Below are 22,502 nucleotides of genomic sequence, written 5' to 3' on the forward strand. Positions count from 1 at the left end.
ATCTTAGGTGCCCATGGGGAGGTGGGCATGCATCTACCCATGTCAAGTCAAACTGGAATAACTAGGAGGCTCATATCATTGGGTTCCCAAGGGCCTATATATACCCTTAAAGGGATTCTATCATTAAAATCACATTTTTTATCAATCACATGTAGGAATAGCCTTAAGAAGGCTATTCTTCTCCTAGCTTTAGATGTCTTCTCCGCGCTGCCGTTCGGTAGAAATCCTGGTTTTCGTCTGTATGCAAATGATTTCTCTGACAGCACTGGGGGCGTCCCCAATGCTGCGAGAGAAATCTCCAGCGCCGCCTCCATCTTCTTCAGGAATGGCCTCTCTGCGTGTCTTCTTCCGGAGCTGAGTTCAAACTTCTACGCATGCGCAGTCGCTCTGCCATCGGGCCTCGAACAGAGCCGACTGTGCATGCTCATCTGATGTAAGCAGCCATTTTCTTACACAGTAAGCTGGGGTAAGCAGCCACAAAAAAATGGCCATGCGTATATGCATTCGGCTCTGCCCGAGTCCCGATGGCAGAGCCGATTGCGCCTGAGTAGAAGTTTGAACCCAGCTCCAGAAGAAGACGTGCAGAGAGGCCGTTCCTGAAGAAGATGGAGTCGCGCTAGAGATTTCTCTCGCAGCATTGGGGACGCCTCCAGTGCTGCGAGAGAACTCATTTGCATACAGATGAAAACCCGGGATTTCTACCAAACAGCGGTGAGGAAAAGACATCTAAAGGTAGGAGAAGAATAGCCTTTCTTAAGACTATTCCTGCGTGTGATCGAGAAAAAAGGTGATTTTAATGATAGAATCCTCTTAATTATGCTGTAAGAGATAAAGCAACAAAGCTTCATCATTCATCTCTATAACATTAGGATTATCAAAAATGAGGTAGAAATAGACGTCGCTATACAAAGATTATTATTGGAAGAAAATATACTGAAAATTCTGTTATACTGCTGGAATTAGCAAGTAATGATGCCAAAAATTATAATCAGAGACAATTAATATAAAGAGTATTTACAAGAATGTATTTATCTCAGTGAATTACAGACTATAAAAGGAATAGCAAGGAATAACATGACATAAGTAGTCTGCAGAAACGTCTACATCGCAACAGGTGCAAAAAAGGAACTGTCTTTCAAAGATTTTTTTTTTATAAATGAGTAGTTCAGGTGAATATAAGAAACTTTGTTCTATCTCCTCTTATTCGCGCCTCTCCTGACTGCTAAATTTCTCACTTTACTAAGAGGTACTGACAGGTACAGACATCTGATGACAAGTCTATGGAGAGGGTAGGGGGGAGGAGGCAGCACAGACAAATCAGGTTACAAGTCTATGGATAGTGTACGAGGGAGGAGGAGATACAGACATATCAGGTTACAAGTCTATGGATAGGGTAGGGAGGAGGAGGCACAGATACATCAGGTTACAAGTCTATGGATAGGGTACGGGGGAGGAGGAGGCACAGACATATCAGGTTACAAGTCTATGGATAGGGTAGGGAGGAGGAGGCACAGATACATCAGGTTACAAGTCTATGGATAGGGTAAGTGGGAGGAGGCACATCAGGTTACAAGTCTATGGATAGGGTAGTGGGGAGGAGGTGGCACAGACATATCAGGTTACAAGTCTATGGATAGGGTAAGGGAGAGGAGGAGGCAGAGACACATTAGGTTACAAGTCTATGGATAGGTTAGGGGAGAGGAGGAGGCACAGACACATCAGGTTACAAGTCTATGGATAGGGTAAGGGAGAGGAGGAGGCAGAGACACATTAGGTTACAAGTCTATGGATAGGTTAGGGGAGAGGAGGAGGCAGAGACACATTAGGTTACAAGTCTATGGATAGGTTAGGGGAGAGGAGGAGGCAGAGACACATTAGGTTACAAGTCTATGGATAGGGTAGGGGAGAGAAGGAGGCACAGACTCATCACGTTACAAGTCTATGGATAGGGTAGTGGGGAGGAGGAGGCACAGACATACCAGGTTACAAGTCTACGGATAGGGTAGGGGAGAGGAGGAGACAGAGACACATTAGGTTACAAGTCTATGGATAGGGTAGTGGGGAGGAGACAGAACAGACACATCAGGTTACAAGTCTATGGACAGGGTAGGGGAGAGAAGGAGGCACAGACTCATGAGGTTACAAGGCTATGGATAGGGTAGTGGGGAGGAGGTGGCACAGACACAAGTTGCTACAGGACACCGTAAGATTTACAACACTTTTACAGAAGTTTTATTCAGCAGTACAGAGGTAGCAATTGATATTGGTCCCTGGAACCTGGAAGGGGCCCAGAGATCTCTACAACATAAGAAGACACCAGTATAGGTACCGCATGGTAATCCCATTACAGATTTTGCATTGGGGCCCAAGAACTTCAAGTTACGCCTGTGCAGACAATACCAATCATAATGCTATACTGTATACATGGGGATATAGTGATATAGATTCAATTAAGCTTAATATATGATTACAACAAGGGCTTTTCCCTTGAACATAACCGTGATTAAATCTGTAGACAATTAAAAATTATACAGTTTTGCAAATATATGCGATTAATAGGGTTTCTCTAATGATCATGGTGGTCACAATATATTGTTATGATAGCTTGCCAATAGATATGACCATGAAAACCCCTTAAAATTCTATTTTTATATATTTTATATATTTGTCATTATTTCAAATAAAAGTTATGTTTTAATTAGATTTGAAATAATAATAAATACGTGACATTTATTAACCCAAAGCACTTTATTGGGTGCAATGGTTGTTCAGCATTGGAACATTGGGGGGAAATGTATCAAACTGTCTTTGTTGCCCATAGTTTTAATCTCTTATAGTGTTCTTGAACATTTACAGGAAAAAAATGGTTTAATTGTATTAACCGATTGTTGTCATCTCGCATTGGCATCTCACCAGTGATACGTCAGTGCTGTTATATTATATTACTTGTATATTTGCCAATATATTCAGGAAACCAACCAAACTCCTATATACAGTAAACCCTAAAAGAACAAGCCAAGATACTTGGGCAATACAATTCTTTTCAGCCCTGAAATTTAATATCAAAACATGTCTGGCACAAGAAGAAGAGGAGGGAGTCTCGAGTCGTGGACCCCGAGGCTGAATCAGTCGCAGAATCCATAATAAGATCGAGCAGGACGCTTCTTTTTTGGCATCCTGCTGCGATCTCTGCCTCCCATTGAAATCCACACCTAAATGCGCTGCAAATTCCTCGGGGTGAACACAGTCTAAGGGCTAGTTCACACGTAGGGTTTTGGTCCAGATCTTGATGCGGAATCTGCGTCAAAATCCAGGTCAAAAAACCGCCTCCCATCGAATTCAATGGGAGTCGGTCATTTCCTTTTTCCGCACCCTGCCCTAACTTGAAGCAGATTCCGTGGCAGATATCGCGTCAAGACAATCCCTCCAGACTAGGTCCATGCGTTTGGGCCTAATCCGGAGTGAAAAGCCACAACTGTCAGAAGCTAGCTGCGGCAGGCGCATTTTGGTCCGGATTCTGACGCGGCTTTCTGCGTCAAAATCCGGACCAAAAACCTATGTGTGAGCTAGCCCTTAGGGCTCGTTCACACGGTGTAACGTGCCGTATGATGTAGCACGTGTACGCCGCGTGACCCTTTGCGTGCCGTACACGCTCCCATTCATTTGAATGGGAGCGGGGATCGTATGCGCCGCGCTAGTTTGCGGCCGTGCAGTTATTCATCACGCGGCACGTTACACCGTGTGAACGAGCCCTTAGAGGACAGTCCTGAATGTGTGCTTTAGTAACTATTTGTATTCTCCACAAAATAAACATTCTAGGGCATCTTTCTTTACAAATCTGAATTGGACCATTCCTCAGTTACTCCTCCTGGAAATGTATTACCGTATATACTCGAGTATAAGCCGACCCGAATATAAGCCGAGGCCCCTAATTTTACCACAAAAAACTGGGAAAACTTATAGACTCGAGTATAAGCCGAGCGGGGAAATGCAGCAGCTACTGGAAAATTTCAAAAATTACAATGGTCGGAGTTTTTGGGTGCAGTAGTTGCTGGGTGCTGGGAAAGGGGAGGGGGTGTTTTGGTTGTCTGTTTTTTTTTTGTTTGTTTTTTGCTTGACTCAAGTATAAGTACAAAAACTGTGCTGAAAAATTTGGCTTATACTTGAGTATATACAGTAATACATTGACAATGGAGTGTTACCATTTTCCTTGTCAGTAGCTTCTGATTGGACAGTGTTTCCCCATCTCAATAAATCAAGGTTGAGACCGAAATATACCAACCACCCGACCGGGACTTACAGAAACAGCTATGAGCTCGTTCACATCTGCGCCCAATCTCCATCTGTCGGGTTTCCGTCTTCTGCAGACAGAAGACGGAAACCCGACAGACAGTGTCTGGCCGTGAGTGCCGGGGAGCGTTTTGTGCTCTCTGCGGCGAAACGTTTTTTGTTTTTTTTAACCGGACACAAAGTCCTGCATGTCCAACTTTGTGTCCGGTTAAAATAAAACGGTTTCCGTCTCCTGTCCAGTTTCGGGCAGGAAATGGAAATCTGCATAACGGAGTCCGGGACGCAGATGTGAACCCGGCCTATACTGTTTTTTCAGGTCCAATAAAAGTGAATGGTTGGTACAGACATAACATTGCACATTTAGCGACACATAACTGTGGATCTACGTATGAAGCGTTCCTCACTTGTGCTGTGCTGCTCCTATAGCTCCCATTCACCACTATGGAAACAGTGTAACGCAGCACTGCTCAGCCGCTTCCATAAGTCCCGCAGTCATAGCTGGGACTTGTAGTCGGTTATTACTCTCTTGGCTGAATGGAATAACCCTTTAAGGTTTTTAAGAGCACACTACTTACACTTACACTACTTTCACTTTTAGAATGAGTAATCTAGAAACTAAAATCTAGAAAAATGCTGCAGCATTCATACAGATACGTATGAAAAAGATGTGTCAGGAGATTTTGCAGGTCCTCTTTAAACCCCTAAGCCTGGGGCCCCATGTTCTGAAAACGGAGCGTTTTCCATTACCTGCAAAGTGGTTTTGACTGGGATCCAAACATATCCGCCATTGAGTTTTTGTAGATCACAGCCTAACAGTCACATTAAAATTGCAAAAAAACTTCCAAAATTGTCTCTTTTTATGGCAGATTTTGAAGTTATGGCTAAAATAAATATTACCGACTAGAGATGAGCGAATACTATTCGAATCTCCAGCTTCGAATAGTACGCACCCATAGGAATGAATGGAAGCGGCCAGCTGCGTCCATTCATTCCTATGGATGCATGCTATTCGAAACTGGAGTTTCGAATAGTACTCGCTCATCAAATTGTCCTGTGTATTTATATAATTTTTACGGTATATAACGTGTAAATATGACAATACGTGTGGTTATGTAAGTACATATGATTGCTGCTCATACCACTGCCATACTATATAGGAACACATCAATAGGATATATAGACTTGGTATATGGTAATAGGTAAGCACCTATACACGCCAGACACCGGCACCCCTAATAATGTCACTCCATAAAGGTAACAATTACATTCCAGCATACACAATGTACTGCAATAAGATGAATACAAGTCTGGAGACCCGGGCTCTGCCATATTGATTTATCATACCGTAGGCATTTATCTGCAATGTTGGCAGAGATAGTAACAAGGTGTCAGTACATGTCTGGGTGAGAGCTCCGCTCATACAAATGCCTGGACTGACGTCCTTTGAGTTGTCCTCTTGTGTCAAGCCTTTCAATACTGTATGAAAATGATCTAACGTTATCTCATTCTCCAAAAAAGCTGGGTCTATGGCGAGCTGTGTTACACGCCAGTACACAACTTTCCATAGATCCTGAGTGACATATGTGCCCAGATTATTATGCAGAGCTATTGTCTGTAACATGTTGATGAATATGGCATTTATTACCAACCATTGTCAATGACTAGTATCCCTTCCCTGCTCGTATCCGTATATGGTATAACCAGGAACCGAAGAGCATGTACAAAAGTGCAAAAGTTTTAGGCCAGAGTGAAAAAATTCTGCAAAGTGAATGAACAAAAGAGAAATCTAAATCACAAGAATATTTGGTGTGAGAAGTCCTGGAAGTGATGATATGGCCCTGACAGAGACCCGACCTCTACATCATCCAGTCTGTCTGGGATTACATGATAAAACAGAAGGATTGGGGCGAGCCTAGATAAACACATCACACAGAATATTGATAGGAATTAGATTTCTTTTGCTCATTCACTTTGCTAAAATGCAAAGTGACTGCAATGGTTTTTAATGTCTGTATTGTGCAATAAACATGTCCGCATTGCATCAGCATCGCATGGCATCCATAATGATCTGCAAAGAGACTTGTATGGTCACCGGCATCCAGTCGCAGCTACCTGTATTTTGGTCCTACGCCTCAGGTTCCAGACTGAATAACCCTGTGTGAACCCGGCCTTATTGTGTACCTGTCAGTTCAGGTGACTTTCAGGATAAGCTGTCATGTGTGTACATGAGGAATAACAATATTTAAAGTGGTGACATGACTAATTCTGCATGTGTTAGCATCGTTCCAATCTGCAAGCTCTATGTGTAGTATTCCCGAGCTAGTGGCTGGAGACTAGGTAGCTAGCAAATCAGAGTTAGTCCTTATGGGGTTAAAAAAAAAAACACCAAACCCCATTTGGTTTCTGTAACCCCCGCAATATCGCTGTTACTCATGGTAGAAGCTACATCTGGCCATACATTTCCTTCATATTCTGTTGCCCAGTTTTATATAGTTACTATAGATAGTCCTATATACGGTGGACGCGTGCTTATCCAGTTCTATATAGGTATTATAGATAGTCCTATATACAGTGGCCACATGCTTATCCAGTTCTATATAGGTATTATAGATAGTCCTATATACAGTGGCCGCATGCTTATCCAGTTCTATATAGGTATTATAGATAGTCCTATATACGGTGGACGCATGCTTATCCAGTTCTATATAGGTATTATAGATAGTCCTATATACGGTGGACGCATGCTTATCCAGTTCTATATAGGTACTATAGATAGTCCTATATACAGTGGCCGCATGCTTATCCAGTTCTATATAGGTATTATAGATAGTCCTATATACGGTGGCCGCATGCTTATCCAGTTCTATATAGGTATTATAGATAGTCCTATATACGGTGGACGCATGCTTATCCAGTTCTATATAGGTACTATAGATAGTCCTATATACAGTGGCCGCATGCTTATCCAGTTCTATATAGGTATTATAGATAGTCCTATATACGGTGGCCGCATGCTTATCCAGTTCTATATAGGTATTATAGATAGTCCTATATACGGTGGACGCGTGCTTATCCAGTTCTATGTAGATATTATAGATAGTCCTATATACAGTGGCCGCATGCTTATCCAGTTCTATATAGGTATTATAGATAGTCCTATATACGGTGGCCGCATGCTTATCCAGTTCTATATAGGTATTATAGATAGTCCTATATACGGTGGACGCATGCTTATCCAGTTCTATATAGGTATTATAGATAGTCCTATATACGGTGGACGCGTGCTTATCCAGTTCTATATAGGTATTATAGATAGTCCTATATACAGTGGCCACATGCTTATCCAGTTCTATATAGGTACTATAGATAGTCCTATATACAGTGGCCGCATGCTTATCCAGTTCTATATAGGTATTATAGATAGTCCTATATACGGTGGATGCATGCTTATCCAGTTCTATATAGGTATTATAGATAGTCCTATATACGGTGGACGCATGCTTATCCAGTTCTATATAGGTATTATAGATAGTCCTATATACGGTGGACGCATGCTTATCCAGTTCTATATAGGTATTATAGATAGTCCTATATACAGTGGCCACATGCTTATCCAGTTCTATATAGGTATTATAGATAGTCCTATATACGGTGGACGCATGCTTATCCAGTTCTATATAGGTATTATAGATAGTCCTATATACAGTGGCCGCATGCTTATCCAGTTCTATGTAGGTACTATAGATAGTCCTATATACAGTGGACGCATGCTTATCCAGTTCTATGTAGGTACTATAGATAGTCCTATATACAGTGGACGCATGCTTATCCAGTTCTATACGGTGGACGTGTGCTATTTCTTAGAGGATAAGCTTTCAGAGAACATCACTTATGATTTACGGGTTCGCCTTATATCAGTGTCCCTGGAAATGCCACTTCTCTGAATCTGGGGAGCCTTGAACATAAAACCAGTTAATTTTCAGTGCAGCGTGTAGATTTGTAAGTGTTTCGGAGCATGTATTAGTCAGAATATAGGTTTCTCACAATGTAAGTGAGAATGTGACGGTGCGTACATTAACTGTACATATGCTGTGTGCCAGACAGGCTTGTGTGTATTTTTATCAGGGTGACAGGGAATAGATTGCAGATGAGGAGAGAGGTTAGTCAGATGACTACCTGACCTCACCAGAGGCTGCTTATCTCCAGGAAAGTAGTGGAGACGCGCCATTATGGGAAGCCGGATACTTCCACCTGTATTTGTCTGCCATCCTTGAGGCTTAGGATTTCTGAGTCATCCCATTGCTGCGTCTAGCTAGATTACAAGCCTGTTTTCCCTGGACTGTTGGGTTGATAATAGGAGTGTGAGGCTGGTGGGATGTATTACCTCACTTCTATATGGAAATGGCAGTGACTTGTAGTCATGCATACACCATGCAGAACGTAGGAGCAGATCTACAGGAAAAGGTAGACATCACATTCCTATTACATACTATTGTTCGGTATACATATTGGGTCTTACTGGAAAATCAGGAGACAACGTACTCTATAAGGAATATATCCTGGCCATAAGTAAGTAGTCTGGTTTACTAGATTAGGGGGTGATCTCAATTCAGGACCCCCAATTATACGCCAAAGTGAAGAATAGTTAAAAAGAACATCTGTAACTTTGGAGGACTGGCATATCGGTGCATTCAATTAAAAGTGTTATGTTTCATTTCACCTGTGGAGGCGCTGCAGGGAAAGTGAACTCTAGCTGTCAGGTCCCCCCCCCCCCCCCCAGTTTAAAGGGGCTATACAAATCTTCCAAACGGATTATCTATTCCTAGGGCAGGCCATAAATGTAAGCCCTGGTTCACATCTGCATTTGGATTCCGTCCAGGGGAGTCCGTATGAGGACTTCTCCCCCTTCCCCGAACAGAATACCAAACGCAATTGCAAGCGCTCGTGCAGTAAAAGCACACGGACCCCATAGACTATAATGGGGTCTGTGTACTTGCCGCGCGCTGCCCGCACTTTCCTGTCCGCATGATTTGGGGAGGCAAGCACACGGACCCCATTATAATCCATGGGGTCCATGTGCTTTTACAGTGCAGCACTTTCAATTGCGTTTGGTATTACGTTTGGGGGGGGGGTCTTCATGTGGATTGGCCCGGACGCAATACCAACACAGATGTGAACAGGGCATAAGACTGGTGAGGGTCCAACTCTTACTGATCAGGGGTCCCTTTTAAATGATTGATCATGGGTGCCAAGTTTTAGGCTCACACCAATCCAATATTGATGGCCTATCCTATGAAAGACTGTCAATTTTAAAAAGTTAAATAACGCCTTAATTGCTGGGGCAACACAGTGGATCAGTGGTTAGCACTGCAGCCTTGCAGGGCTGCAGTCCGAATCCCGCCAGGAACAACATCTGCAAGGAGTTTGTATGTTCTCCCCGTGTTTGCGTGGATTTCCTCCCATACTACAAAGACATACTGATAGGAAAAAAAAAGTACATTGTGATCCCTATATGGGGCTCACCATCTACATAAAAAAATAAATAACCCCTTAATTGCTGGAGTACAGTGCTCAGCTATCTCTGGCACCAATCTGCATGGAATGCGTTCCCATATATAATGGATATGAGACAATATTAAAATTTAAGCCAACCTCTAAAGAAATAACCACGATGAACACTGATCACATCACGTCTTGTATGATCCTCCGCATATAAGTTGTCTATATAGTCTATGGGGTCTGTGGGTGTCGGCGGGTAACGCCTGAATGCTATACACAACGTCAATGGTAGAGACCACTGGGCTGGAGCAGTGGAGCACTAAACAGGTATCACAAGAGTATTGAAAATCTCAGACACCCCCTTTATCTTCCAATAGTCCAATCCGCCAATCCTGGAGCGATTGTGAAAAACCTCACCCCAAATTACATTTTTCTGCCCCAATTCTTAGATCAAGATCTTATTCACAAAAAAAGATAGCGATTGAATTTCTATGGAAGTAAATATGTAACAAACTACAGTAGACATCTCATTAATGATATAATATTCATAACTGAATAATAGAATTCCAAATAATAAATTATTTTATTTTGAAGCTGGAATTGGAGTTGGTAACTTTTTTTCCGACTCCGACTCAGTCCATAACTGGCCTTGACTCCATCTCTGACTCCATAAGGCCCCGTTCACATCTGTGTTGGTATTCCATCTGGGGGAGTCCGCATGAGGACCCCCCACCCGGAATACCGAATGCAACTGCAAGCAGTGTGCCAGTGAAAGCACATGGACCCCATAGACTATAATGGGGTCCATGTGCTTGCCCCCAGATCTCTGCAGGAACATGCGGACAGGAAAGTAGTTCACAATTTACTTTCTTGTCCGCATGATTCATGGGCAGCGGGCGGCAAGCACACGGACCCAATTATATTCTATGGGGTCCATGTGCTTTTATAGCACTCCGCTTGCAGTTGCGTTCGGTATTCCGTTCAGGGGTCCCCATGCGGACTCGCTGAAACGGAATATCGAACGCAGATGTGAATGAAGGGTAATCCTGTCCATTTTTACAATGTGTAAGCCGATGGCTGGTCAGGTAATGGAGGGGGTGTACAGCTCTCCCAGACTACTCAGGTGGGTGAGATGAGAAAACTACAGGAATGTTTGTTCTCAGCAGACAACTTTTGTCTGCTGAGCATTTTAATAAGTGCTAAGTACTGGGCTGGATTTTTAGGAATGACAGGTAGGTTGGTAGTGGGACCTGTCATTCCACCCCCCTGCAGTCCACACTTTGGGGATGTTCCGGCAGCGACTCAGCTGCAGAGAGTCTCCTCGTCAAGGAGGCTTAAGAAGCCAGCTCCAGCAGCAACACTTTGGCAGAGTTTGGCTGGAGAGCTGACAGAGAGGTCATATTTTTGGAGCTGTGTCCTGAATGATTCTACTGGCTTTTTGGATTTCTGCTATTCTAGGTGAGGTAACCTATTCTATGTTTAGTTAGTGCCTAGCCGGGCAGGGATTTATTTTTGTATTGTTTCCTTTTGTTGCTGCACTATATTTTTGAGTGAAATAAACTCTACTAAAGAAATTGGACTTGTGCGTCTACGCCACCCCACCTAGCAACCCCAGACCCTGACACTTGGTATAGTTTCCTTTTAAAAACAATAGGATTTTATTGTGGTTATTTTTTGCTGCAGAAAACACTCCAAGCTCCATGTCCAAAAACCTCTGTGTGAACATACTCTACTCTTACCAACCAAGATTTATCACAGATGTCAAAGTATCCAACTGGAAAGGACAAGTGAGCAGGGCAACATTTCTGAGAACAATACCAAAGATTGGGATTGGCTGAGCCCTGCCGCCCCAGAGGTCGGGCCCCTTCTTAAATGTCGGTTGCAGCTAGATGCTAGCGATTGTATATAATATAAGTCACCAATCTAGGCACTGTATTGAACTCAACCCTAGCGGTGCTTTATAAAGTAGCTCTGTGACACTTTCACTGCATCTTGTGCTGCCGCCAATAAATTTTGCAGAAGACTTTAAGGTTATAAAGCAGATATCTGGTACCAGGTGAGAAGAGATACAGTCGGGGCAAACTTAGCACTGACTCTATACTACAAGTCATCCATAGGTTAAAGAACTGCTACCGAGCGCCGTCTTTCTTGTTTATTGAGCTCTAATTCCACTTTATCTTTCAGTAAGTTGAAGCGGCTTCTTTTATCTCAATGGCTTGCCTTGTCTTCTCTTTTCCAAAGACAAATCTCTTCAGTGTGGAAACAACCTGGTTAATGGTATCAAAGATTTAATGGTATCAACCAGCACAGAAATGTATAGTGGCCTAATATATGCAGACCAAGCACGTCGCTGCCTATTACATAAAATTGCATGATTGCGACAAAGTATGCCCACCTATGAATAGTCATGCACCTCAAGTCCCTGTCAGAATACTATCGGAGAAGCGCTTCCGCCAAAGGGTTAGTCAGCCATTACGGAAATTGCTTGTTTGACTGTGAAATCGCTAGTTGATTGTAAAATATACTGTATGTATAACTAACTATGTATGTAACTATGTCCCACTAGCTCTCATTTATACATTCAGCTCATCTGTCTCATCTCTCTTCGATAATTGTGTCCATAATGAGACGCCGCTTTACCTTCACCGCCACATAATAACTTACTTGCTAAACCATATATTATTGGGTTTACAAAAACACCGCATCTTCCTATCAGATTCCTGTGTTTAAGCTGTTAAAGGAGTTTTCCGCCTGTAGATAGGGTCAGACCTTCCCTGATGAGGAGCCAAAGGGTAAGTTCACACGGGATTTTTGGTCGGGATTTTGGAGCTGTATCCGCCTCAAAATCCTGACCAAAAAGATGGCTCCCATTGAAATCAATGGTAGCCGGTCAGTTCTTTTTTCCGGGAGCCGATGTGACATCCGCCTGAAGGTACTCCGTCCTTACTTGGCCCATTCATTTGGGCCTGATCCAGAGTGGAGTGCGCAACTGGATGCCGGTACAATCCAGTCGCAACTACCTGTATTTTGGTCCGGAACCTCCGCCTCAGGTTCCGGACCAAGAAACCCCGTGCGAACTTACCCTAAGGATCCCCAAGTTCGCCATGTAAATGGATCCCTGTAGATCAGATTCCTGCTCAGAATGGAGATTAGCTACGAAGAGCAGGTCTGTACATTATAAGAACAACCCATTACAGCAGATTTTATAACTCTATCCAAAATTTAGACACTGTAAACCTAGACTACACCGTCCTAAAATGCACCAGATTTATCACAGAGGCTGATGCTAGCTGTTACATGTCTCGGGAGCCTTTAGCAAAAAGAGATTGGAGAAAATGGATTTACTATCATAAAGCTTAAAACTAAACCAAGACAGAAGCGAGGCCGATATGACAGTATCTCACACTGTGATATAGGTTTGAGACATCTTGGTAGACATGTCAGGCCCAGTTCACATCTGTATTTGGTATTCCGCTTGGGGATCCCCAAACAGAATACCAAACGCAATGAAAGCACACAGACCCCATAGTACGTTTCTCTCCGCATGACTCGTGTGGACACCGTGTAGAAAACACACGGACCCCATTATACTCTATGGGGACCTGTGCTTTCATTGCTCACCGCTTTTTAATGCATTCGGTATTCCCAAGCAGAATACCGAATGCAGATATGAACCAAGCCTCAGACACCTCTATCTTTTTTATGGCTCAATTTGGGGTCAAGATAAACCAGAGACTTTTCAAAACCGTGAAGTCATGTGCAAAAAGTAACCACACCAGTTTTTGGGTGCAAACTGAGCCAGGATTCTGGCATATTCAGTTTAGTAAATCCCCCAATTGGAAAATGCATGTTAAGTGTCAGGGTCTGGGGTTGCTAGGTGGGGCGGCATAGACACACAAAAGTCCAGATTCTTTAGTCCAAAAACAAAGGTAGAGTTTATTTTCACTCAAAAAGGCAGTGCAGCAACAAAGGAAACAATACAAAAATAAATACCTGCCCGGCTAGGCTCTAACTAAACATAGAATAGGTTACCTCACCTAGAATAACAGAAATCCAAAAAAAGCCAGTAGAATCATTCAGGACACAGCTCCAAAAATATGATCTCTCTCTTTCGCTCTCCAGCCAAGCTCTGCGCCCAGTCTGCTGCTGGAGCTGGCTTCTTAAGCCTCCTTGATGAGGAGACTCTCTGCAGCTGAGTCGCTGCCGGTACAAGCGCAAAGTGTGGACTGGAAGGGGGTGGAATGACAGGTCCCACCACCAACCTACCTGCCATTCCTAAAAAATCCAGCCTAATAAACAGAACTTTGAAATAACACTCAGCAGACTAAAGTACCATTCTTTTTGGAGTTTTCTCATCTCACCCACATGAGTAGTCTGGGTGAGATGTACACTCCCTCCATTACCTGACCAGCCATTGGCTTACATAAGCTAAAAATATGATTTAATGAACCTGCCAATATCTCTAGGTCCAGGTGAACCATCTTATATATACGTGACCCCCTGACTGCCCCGATGGTACATGCCAATCCTTTGAATCTGGCAGCTGCTTTCTCCTCTCTACCTGTTCGGTGTAGGTACACGAAGGCCAAGGCACGTCTGCACGTGTGTAGGGATATCAGACAAGTTAGCCGTCACCCAAATAAGTACTCAGCCGACAGATAACTAAAATCTAAAGTGAGTGGTCCGCTTTAAATAGTAGATGAGGTTGGATAAAGACAACAGTCCATGAAGTCCAACCTATAACCCTGAGCTATTGAGGAAATTTAATACTGTATATCCAGTTCACGTCAACAAACAAAAGTTTTGCACTGTGATATGAAACAAGAAAAGTAAACACATCTGTATAAAATATACATCTGAGGGAGCGACAACCATACAGGTATGTATAGCCCAAGTGTGCACCGCTCATTGGCAGAATGATTTAATGTTTGTTTGCATGAGATTGCTCGTGTAGACAGTGTAGCTCCTTGGCACAGGTAATGTATTGCTGTCTAGTAATATATTTGCTTGTGTCTCATGATGCATTCATCAGACGTCTCTAGATCAAAACATCCACAGATGAACCATATGCTCGCACCTAAAGCACACAAAGAAATGCAGATTTACATAAGTCTATGTATATATTTATTGGAGTGTCAACATTTCTGTCAACTCATTAGGAGGAATTCTAAAGAACCGGTTGTCTTTTTTTTTTATCTTTGCTACAAAGACATTAACACGATAATTCCACTATCATTAGACTGTATAGAATGTAGCCAACCAAGGCCATCACTTATCACGTAGAATAGATCTGACTTCAGTTCCAGCTGAATTGAATCTCTTTTGCCATATTTTAGGCTTCTGCCCTATGTCACTCAAACACCACCCACACCATTCACAGATATGGCTCCAGACCGGCTTCTTCCATGCATGGAGCCCAATAAATGGCCTTGTGCTGAGGTATTCGGGATAAGGTGTATCGGAGATAGATGCAGATGTTGATATGGATGTTACTGAGATACTCTAGATTTATACATATACACAGTCCAGTCATATTAATGTGGCCACCGCAACGTTAAATAACCAATCGCAGAAGGCACGTGTCATCAGCCATCTGGGTGCACTCATCATGGTGGAAGGCACGATGGATCAGCACAAGTATGCATCTATCCTTGCGGACCATGTTCACCCCTACATGCGAATAGTTTTTCCTCAGGATGATGGCATCTACCAGCAGGACAATGCAACGTGTCATAAAACTCACAGTGTACGTGCGTGGTCCGAGGAGCACCAGGATGAGTTTACCGTACTCCCTTGGCCAGAAAATTCCCTGGACTCAAACCCAATCGAGAATCTATGAGACCACATTGATTGGGTTGTTCACGCCATGGATGCTCAACCGCATAATCTAGCACAGCTGGCCACGGCACTGGAGTCATCATGGCTCATCATCCCAGTGACATCATCACAACATCCCCTCTCTTCCTGCACGTCTCGCAGCGGTCCGCTCTGCCAAAGGGGGTTATTCTGGATTTTGACAGGTGGTCACATTAATGTGACCGGACTGCGTACATTGCGATAATTCAGCTGTATAAAGCCATCGAAGCAATATTTAAAGGGGTGCTCAAGGATTGCATTAATAATGGTCTATGGCTTAGATAAGCCAACTCTCAGCTCCCTAGCTGTTTGTCAGACCATCTACAGTATCTGCACACCTTTAGGCTCTGTTCCCATGGAGTAATGCGACGCTCATTTAGACACGTAAACACGTGTCAGAGCGAGGGGCTTCAAAACAGATCCCATTGACTTCAATGGGTGCCGGCTTATGCGCGCTACACATTGAAATCAATGGGAGGCTTTATAACCCATTGATTTCAATGTGTAGTGCGCGTGAGCCGGCACCCATTGACGTCAATGGGATCTGTTTTGAAGCGCCGCGCTCTGACACATGTTTACGTGTCTAAATGAGCGGCGTGTTACTCCGTGGGAGCGGAGCCTAACATGGTAAAACAATAGTGCAGATGAGTGAAAACCCCTTTAAGGACCTGAATCAAGCACTAAGGTTGTCACCTCTCCTGACACATCTGTCTTACCAAATAAGCGCATTTATCGTGAAATAATTTTGGAGTATCTATTCTATTCTTGGAACTCTGTGCTCTGTTCTGTCTTATAGTAATGTATAATAAAGAGTTGTTAATGACTGAGCCAAATAGAGTAAGGGTCAGCCAAGATGACCAGACATATGTCAGTTTTTGAGATTTTGGAATGAAGTAGCAGGAATGCTTCTATATACATAGTATCACTTCACTTTCCAAAGCGGGTTCACAATAAAAATTTCACAATAATTGCATGATGTGTTGTTACACTATATGGAGCCCAACCTTTTAATCTGCTGCTGTTTCTCTGATTTTAGTCAACCTTTTTTTTGTAGCGTGGCAAGACACATCATCCTGCTGAATGAAGCCTCTGCCTGTAGGGAATACCAATGCTATGAAGGGGTGGATTTGGTCTACAACACCATTTAAATAGGTGCTACATATCAAAGTGACCTCCACATGAATGCCAGGAACCAAGGCCCCATGAGAAACCATCATACGGGCATTGTGCCTTCTTCCCATAGTGCGTCATGATGCCATTTGTTCAGATACCCAAAGCCACCTAGAATCTAATGTCAATGAAAACACGATTCCTTGGACCAGGACACCGCCTTCCGTCGATTTATGGTCCTGTTCTGATGCCCATGTGCCCACTGTGGGCACTTATAGTAATGGATAGTCAGCATGGACAATCTGACGTTATGTAGCTCCATATGCAGATGTGATGTACGTGTTCTGACACCTTACTGCAATGTATGCTCCTGTGACTCTTCTATGGGCAGACTAGCCATGTCAGCCTTCCCCTTATATACTCATCCACCAGCTTTGGGTACTCATGACCCTGCTGTGAATTCACTGGTTTCCTTGGATCACTTTTAAAAAGCACCAACCTCTGCATCTTACCCCCGATTTACATCTGCAATGGGATTCCATTCGGGGAGTCTGTGCTTGGGACCCCCCCAAACAGAAACCTATACGCATTAAAAAGCGGTTAGCTACGAAACAACGTAGACCCCATAGACTATAATGGTGTCCGTGTGATTTCCACTCTGCAAGCAGCACTTTTCGCTCTGCATGTTTCGTGCAAAACCACACGGATCTCACTATAGTCTATGGGGTCCGTGTGGTTTCTTAGCTAACAGCTTTGCAATGCATATAGGTCTCCTTTTGGAGGGGTCCCCAAATGGAAACCCAAATGCAGATGTGAACCGGGTCTGAGAACAAGCTCACAGAACAGCTGCTTTGAAAATGGTTCTAGTCCTGCATTTGCCTATATACATATATATATATATATATATATATATATATATATATATATATACACACTTCTAGAACTGAGTTTTCCCCTAGTTGCCGAATATATCCCATTCATTTATTTTACCTTTTTTGTGATTTTATTGTTGAGATGGATTCATGTCTATATCTTCCTATGTGACCAATATCAGCAGCACTCATTTTGGTTTGTCAATTAGGGACACATGCTATACGTTACAATGCAAACACTTCTTCAGCAGAGTAGGTTATGATTTTTTGGTTCACTTTACATAAAATCTAGTATGAATGGCCTAACTAAAATCCACTTACAGTCTATGTGATATGGATTGGTGTGCATGTGGCCTAGCTGGAAAGTCGCCTATTAGGTACATGTATGCCTAAAACAAAACCTACTATTGCTAGCAGCAGATTGCTGTTCCCCGAGTTGCAGCTTATCCTGTAAGCTACCTGATATTCTAGCGAATTTAGTACATTTTGCCCATGTCTATTGTAAAGAACATCTGCTTAATCTGATTTGCTGTAACTCCCAGGTCAATACTCGGCACCAGGTGTCAGAGCCTTGAAACGTTGATCTGTAGAGCATTATACTATTCTTCAGGTGTCTTGTCTCTTCCGCCTTTCCCACAGTGGTAGATTTCCATCATGGCCTGTCAGTACGCTGCTCCCTGTCATTCTCTCATATGTGTGTACAATGCGGCCGCCCGTATCATGACCGTTATATTGACTCTCCATATGACGACGTGTATTATTCCGGTTTGCAAACCATTTGTGCTTGTGTCTTTCTGTGCCTCTTGGTTGCTCCCCCCTCCCCCCCTCTCCGTTCCCCCCTTCTGGTACAGATAGCAGGCTCTCCTGATTGCAATGCAGGAGTTGGCATCTGCAATTTCTGGCAGGCGGTTTTAGTTGCCATGGTTTCTGTTGGTTTCTGTTGTAGTAGGCAGCAGCCCGGGTGGCCCATTACAGAAAGAGGCTGGTAAGAGGGGCCAGAGGTCAACCAATCTCGGCGTCGATCGCATACCACGTCTGCCTGGCACAAGAGCCACAGATTGTGCAAATGTCAATTGAGGAAATTAAAGTTTTATTAGCTGAGCTGGGGGTAGAACAATTCATTAAAAAGTCACCGGGTCTTGCCAACACTGTCCGTACCCGAGACACGAGATGCAAGGTGAAAAATGTGTCTAAATATTCTTGCACAATTCTATGTGGAGCCACCAGATAAGTAGATACCCCAGGAGACCAAGGCCCAGCTAATGAGCCTTGGCACGGACGTCTACATTAACCTTTGCCTGTTTAGCAGTTATTGCAAATGGATTATCAAAGTAATTGCTATTTTTTCAGCCAACCATGAGAATGAACGTGCAGCAATAGCAATGAGACTTTACGCTTAAAATAGAGACGACGAGGTGACCTATAGTGCACGGTTACAGAAATGTGACTTTATGACACAGCAGCCTGCATTGTGGTGCAGTGCAATCCTGTGCTTGGCCATGCTTCCCTTATGTACCCATATATGGTTCTGCAAAGAAATGTGCATACAGCATGGCATCATATAGGCAGATCGGCCGGCCGCTCGGGCTTGATGAAACACTGCAGTGTAGTATTGTGGGCAGTGTTTAGTCCATGAGGTGCAATGCAGTGTGCAAACTACGGTACAAAAAAAAGACTGTAGGGTCAGCGCTTCCCCATAATGACATTACTTACAAATCAAGCAGTGCACAAGCCAATGAGGAGCGGGAATAATTCCCCATGGTTACACAATAAAGGAATTTGTCCAGGGTTACACATTCCCAGCGCTCCTCCCACTGCTGCGTCAGGATACATAGTGCAGTGTGCACATCTTAAAGGACCAACCCAAATACACGGGAAGATTTGCAATAACATGACAAATATTACCGGGATTTTCAATCACGTGTTTAGGAAATGCTATATATTTATAGACAAGACGAGTCCTACTAAAACTGCTGCAGCAAGACACAATGTCAGAAGTAGTTTGGCCATAGATGCGGAGCTGGTTAATCCATTGTACATACCCTGTACCCTATAGGGGATAAAGCCCAACTAGAAGGGACCCTGACCACTTTATAGTCCCTGTCCATTTAGATTGTCATAATTGTGAAATAAGGGGTCACGAGCTTTCTGCATGTCTTTAAGAAATCGCTTTTGGCTTACTATTAGTCAAGAGTAGATTATGCTATAACAATATTATACGATATATATATATATATATATATATATATATATATATATATATATATATATTATAATACTACAGTGTCAAATATTGTCTATTGGTCAAAGCAACTTTCTCATATGACAACGGATAGAGCAAAAAAGTGCAAAAAGAAGTTCAGATATTACTTCTAGAACTCTAACTACGTATACTATGTATACTAATGTATCAATATACTTAGTATACATATACGAATAATCATATACGTATTGGAATAATCATGATTGACTAATGTGTGTATAATAATTATATGAAAGATAATATATTTGTATATATATATATATATATATATATATATATATATTTATATATATATATATATATATATATATATATATATATATATATTTATATATACACGAGCATGCCGGGAGTTGTTACTTCAGTTGTAGTTACAGTATATATATATATATATATATATATATATATATATATATTAGCCTAAGGTTGTAGTAAAGTAAAGTGTATACACAGAACCATAAACTTGGCAATGGTAATGAAGCAATAATACTATAGCGCCTTATTATGTTCCAGCGGCACACTATCCCTAAACTCACTAGCCTTTAACCATTTAATCCCCGAGTAGTGGTTCCTAAACTTTGTAGGAGTCACACGACTACCATTTTTTAATATTTCATAATGAATACATCCTATAAAGGGTTTAGGGCTAGGACTGCACAATACAGGACCGGACCTGATGCAAACCCAAAAGTGGCAACCCTCTTCTCTAATACTATATGTGCCTAGAAATGAAGCGCCTATTGATTCTCAGCTATAACCATAAACAGTTTCCCTCCAGCTGTTGCTGTGCAAAAACTTATCCAGCATCCAATGACTGAGAGTCTGCTGGTGAACTCTGTGAAAGCAAGCAGATTAGTATTATGTTGTGTTGGGTGTCAAATCCCCTGCAAGCATCCCATGGAGCAGCCATTCATTGCATTGAGTACTCTCCAAGCTGCCTCATGTGACCCAAGAGTAGTAGTAGGTGGCTAGAGAGTTTAAGGTGGTCCTCTTACCTTGCAGTCCCCTACGCAGGATCTGACAGAGTACTCCCCAGATTGCAGGTACTTCTCTAACACAAAGTCAAACTCCTCGTATTTTTCCTGAGCGTGTTGATCCAGTCTCTGGTAAGCTTGGATACAGGTGCTGCACACCTCATCGTCAGTGACAGCAGAAGAGGCTGCAGGGGCCCCCGTGAAGTCCTCCATTAGGTTCTCCAGGCTGCAGTTCAGGCTGTCCGGGTTGGACATGCCCAGCAGCAGGTCCAGGATGGTGTAAGTATCACAAAAAGACAGAGTGAAATTGTTAAAATAAGCCTTCAAAAAGTTCCTCTTTTGGTTGTAGGAAGTAGAGGAAGGGGAGTAGGATCTCGAGGAGGAGGATTGGGGGGAGGAGGGGGCAACAGACCCCCGATGTCTTTGCAAATGCAATTTGGTGCAGGCAGTATCCAGGTGAGAGGACCTGGCACCAGTGCAATGCGGACTATAAGCAGCAGATTTGGTCGAATTGCTTAGGAAGTTGTCCCAGCACCCCCTGCCCTCCCCTGGGAAGCTCTGGAGGGACAGCAAGCTGGAGTTGGCCTGCTCCCCCCGGCCCGGCTGGTGGCTATAGGAGAAGTTGCCTCTTGCTTTGGCCCCTGCAGAGACCAACCAGAGGTGATTAGACAGCAGGACGGTGAAGAACAAGAGAGAGGCGAGGGACAAGCGCCATCTCTGAGCCCTCTCGGAGTCGGCGCACGGTTTGTCGCTGTGTCGGGGTTCCCAGCAGATCTTTAAGACGGCCTCATCTTCCCTTGGATACATCCAAGCCCCCCTGATCATATTTTAGGGGGTGGGAGAATTCGGCGGCCGGGTGCTCTCAGTCTCTCCCCACCCCCTATGTTTGTGGTGGGTTCCCTACCACCAGCACAATGTCACCTGCCTCTGGTGAGGGGGCCTGCAAAGAGGGGCATCATCAGGAAGGTTGGTGAGGGGGATGGGTGACCAAGGAGATGGAGGGTCAGAGAAATGATAAGGTTAATAGGAGACTATTGATGATTTGATGGAGCAATGACAGGTGGATGGAGGATGAAGGGATGGGAGCTCCCCTCCCCTACCCGCCCCTGCCCGGGTCACTCAGTAACAGGCCATTGCAGGAAATATTGGGAAAGCCAACCAAGAAAAAAAGAACCCCCCTCCCTGTGTAAAGATTCACCCCCGGGGCACAGTACATCAAGGAGAAGTCCGCAGGGGATGCAAGGGATAACCCATGCAGATCCCCCCACCCTCCCCCCTATGGACCTAAAGCAGAGCCAGGTAAGAGCATCCCCCTGTGACTAGCACCTGCTGCCCATCCTGCCTGCTGATCCGGGACTGCTTGTGCTCCTCCGCTCTTTGGAAGGTGGCTGTGCCCTCCTTATTGTTTTCTCTTCCTCTTCTGATGGGCACTGTTCTTCTGCTCCCTGGGCATCCTGCTGCTAGGACAGAATATTCTCATGCCTTCTCTTCCTCGCCGTGTACCCAGGCCGAGATCACCCAGCTGGGTCTCCTATTATTTCTATTTAATCTGTCGCCATCTTCAGCTGTGCAGAGAACACCTTGAGAAATTGATCAGAGGGGCGCAGGCACGACTACGCGCGGCCCCGTCCACGTGCA

General features: G+C 43.6%; 1 protein-coding gene across 1 annotated transcript in view; it reads right to left on the reverse strand.

The window, feature by feature from the left end:
* Positions 1-22,007, reverse strand: part of NALF2 (NALCN channel auxiliary factor 2) — a 114,452-nt gene extending 92,445 nt beyond the window's left edge. Inside the window, exon 1 of the mRNA XM_075259849.1 lies at positions 20,886-22,007. Coding sequence (XP_075115950.1) covers positions 20,886-21,689 — 804 coding nt within the window. The 5' untranslated portion in view covers positions 21,690-22,007. The remainder of the gene's footprint in view (positions 1-20,885) is intronic.
* Between the last annotated feature and the right edge of the window lie 495 nt (positions 22,008-22,502).

Source organism: Leptodactylus fuscus, chromosome 11 (assembly GCF_031893055.1).
Source record: "Leptodactylus fuscus isolate aLepFus1 chromosome 11, aLepFus1.hap2, whole genome shotgun sequence".
NCBI classification, from domain to species: Eukaryota; Metazoa; Chordata; class Amphibia; order Anura; family Leptodactylidae; genus Leptodactylus; species Leptodactylus fuscus.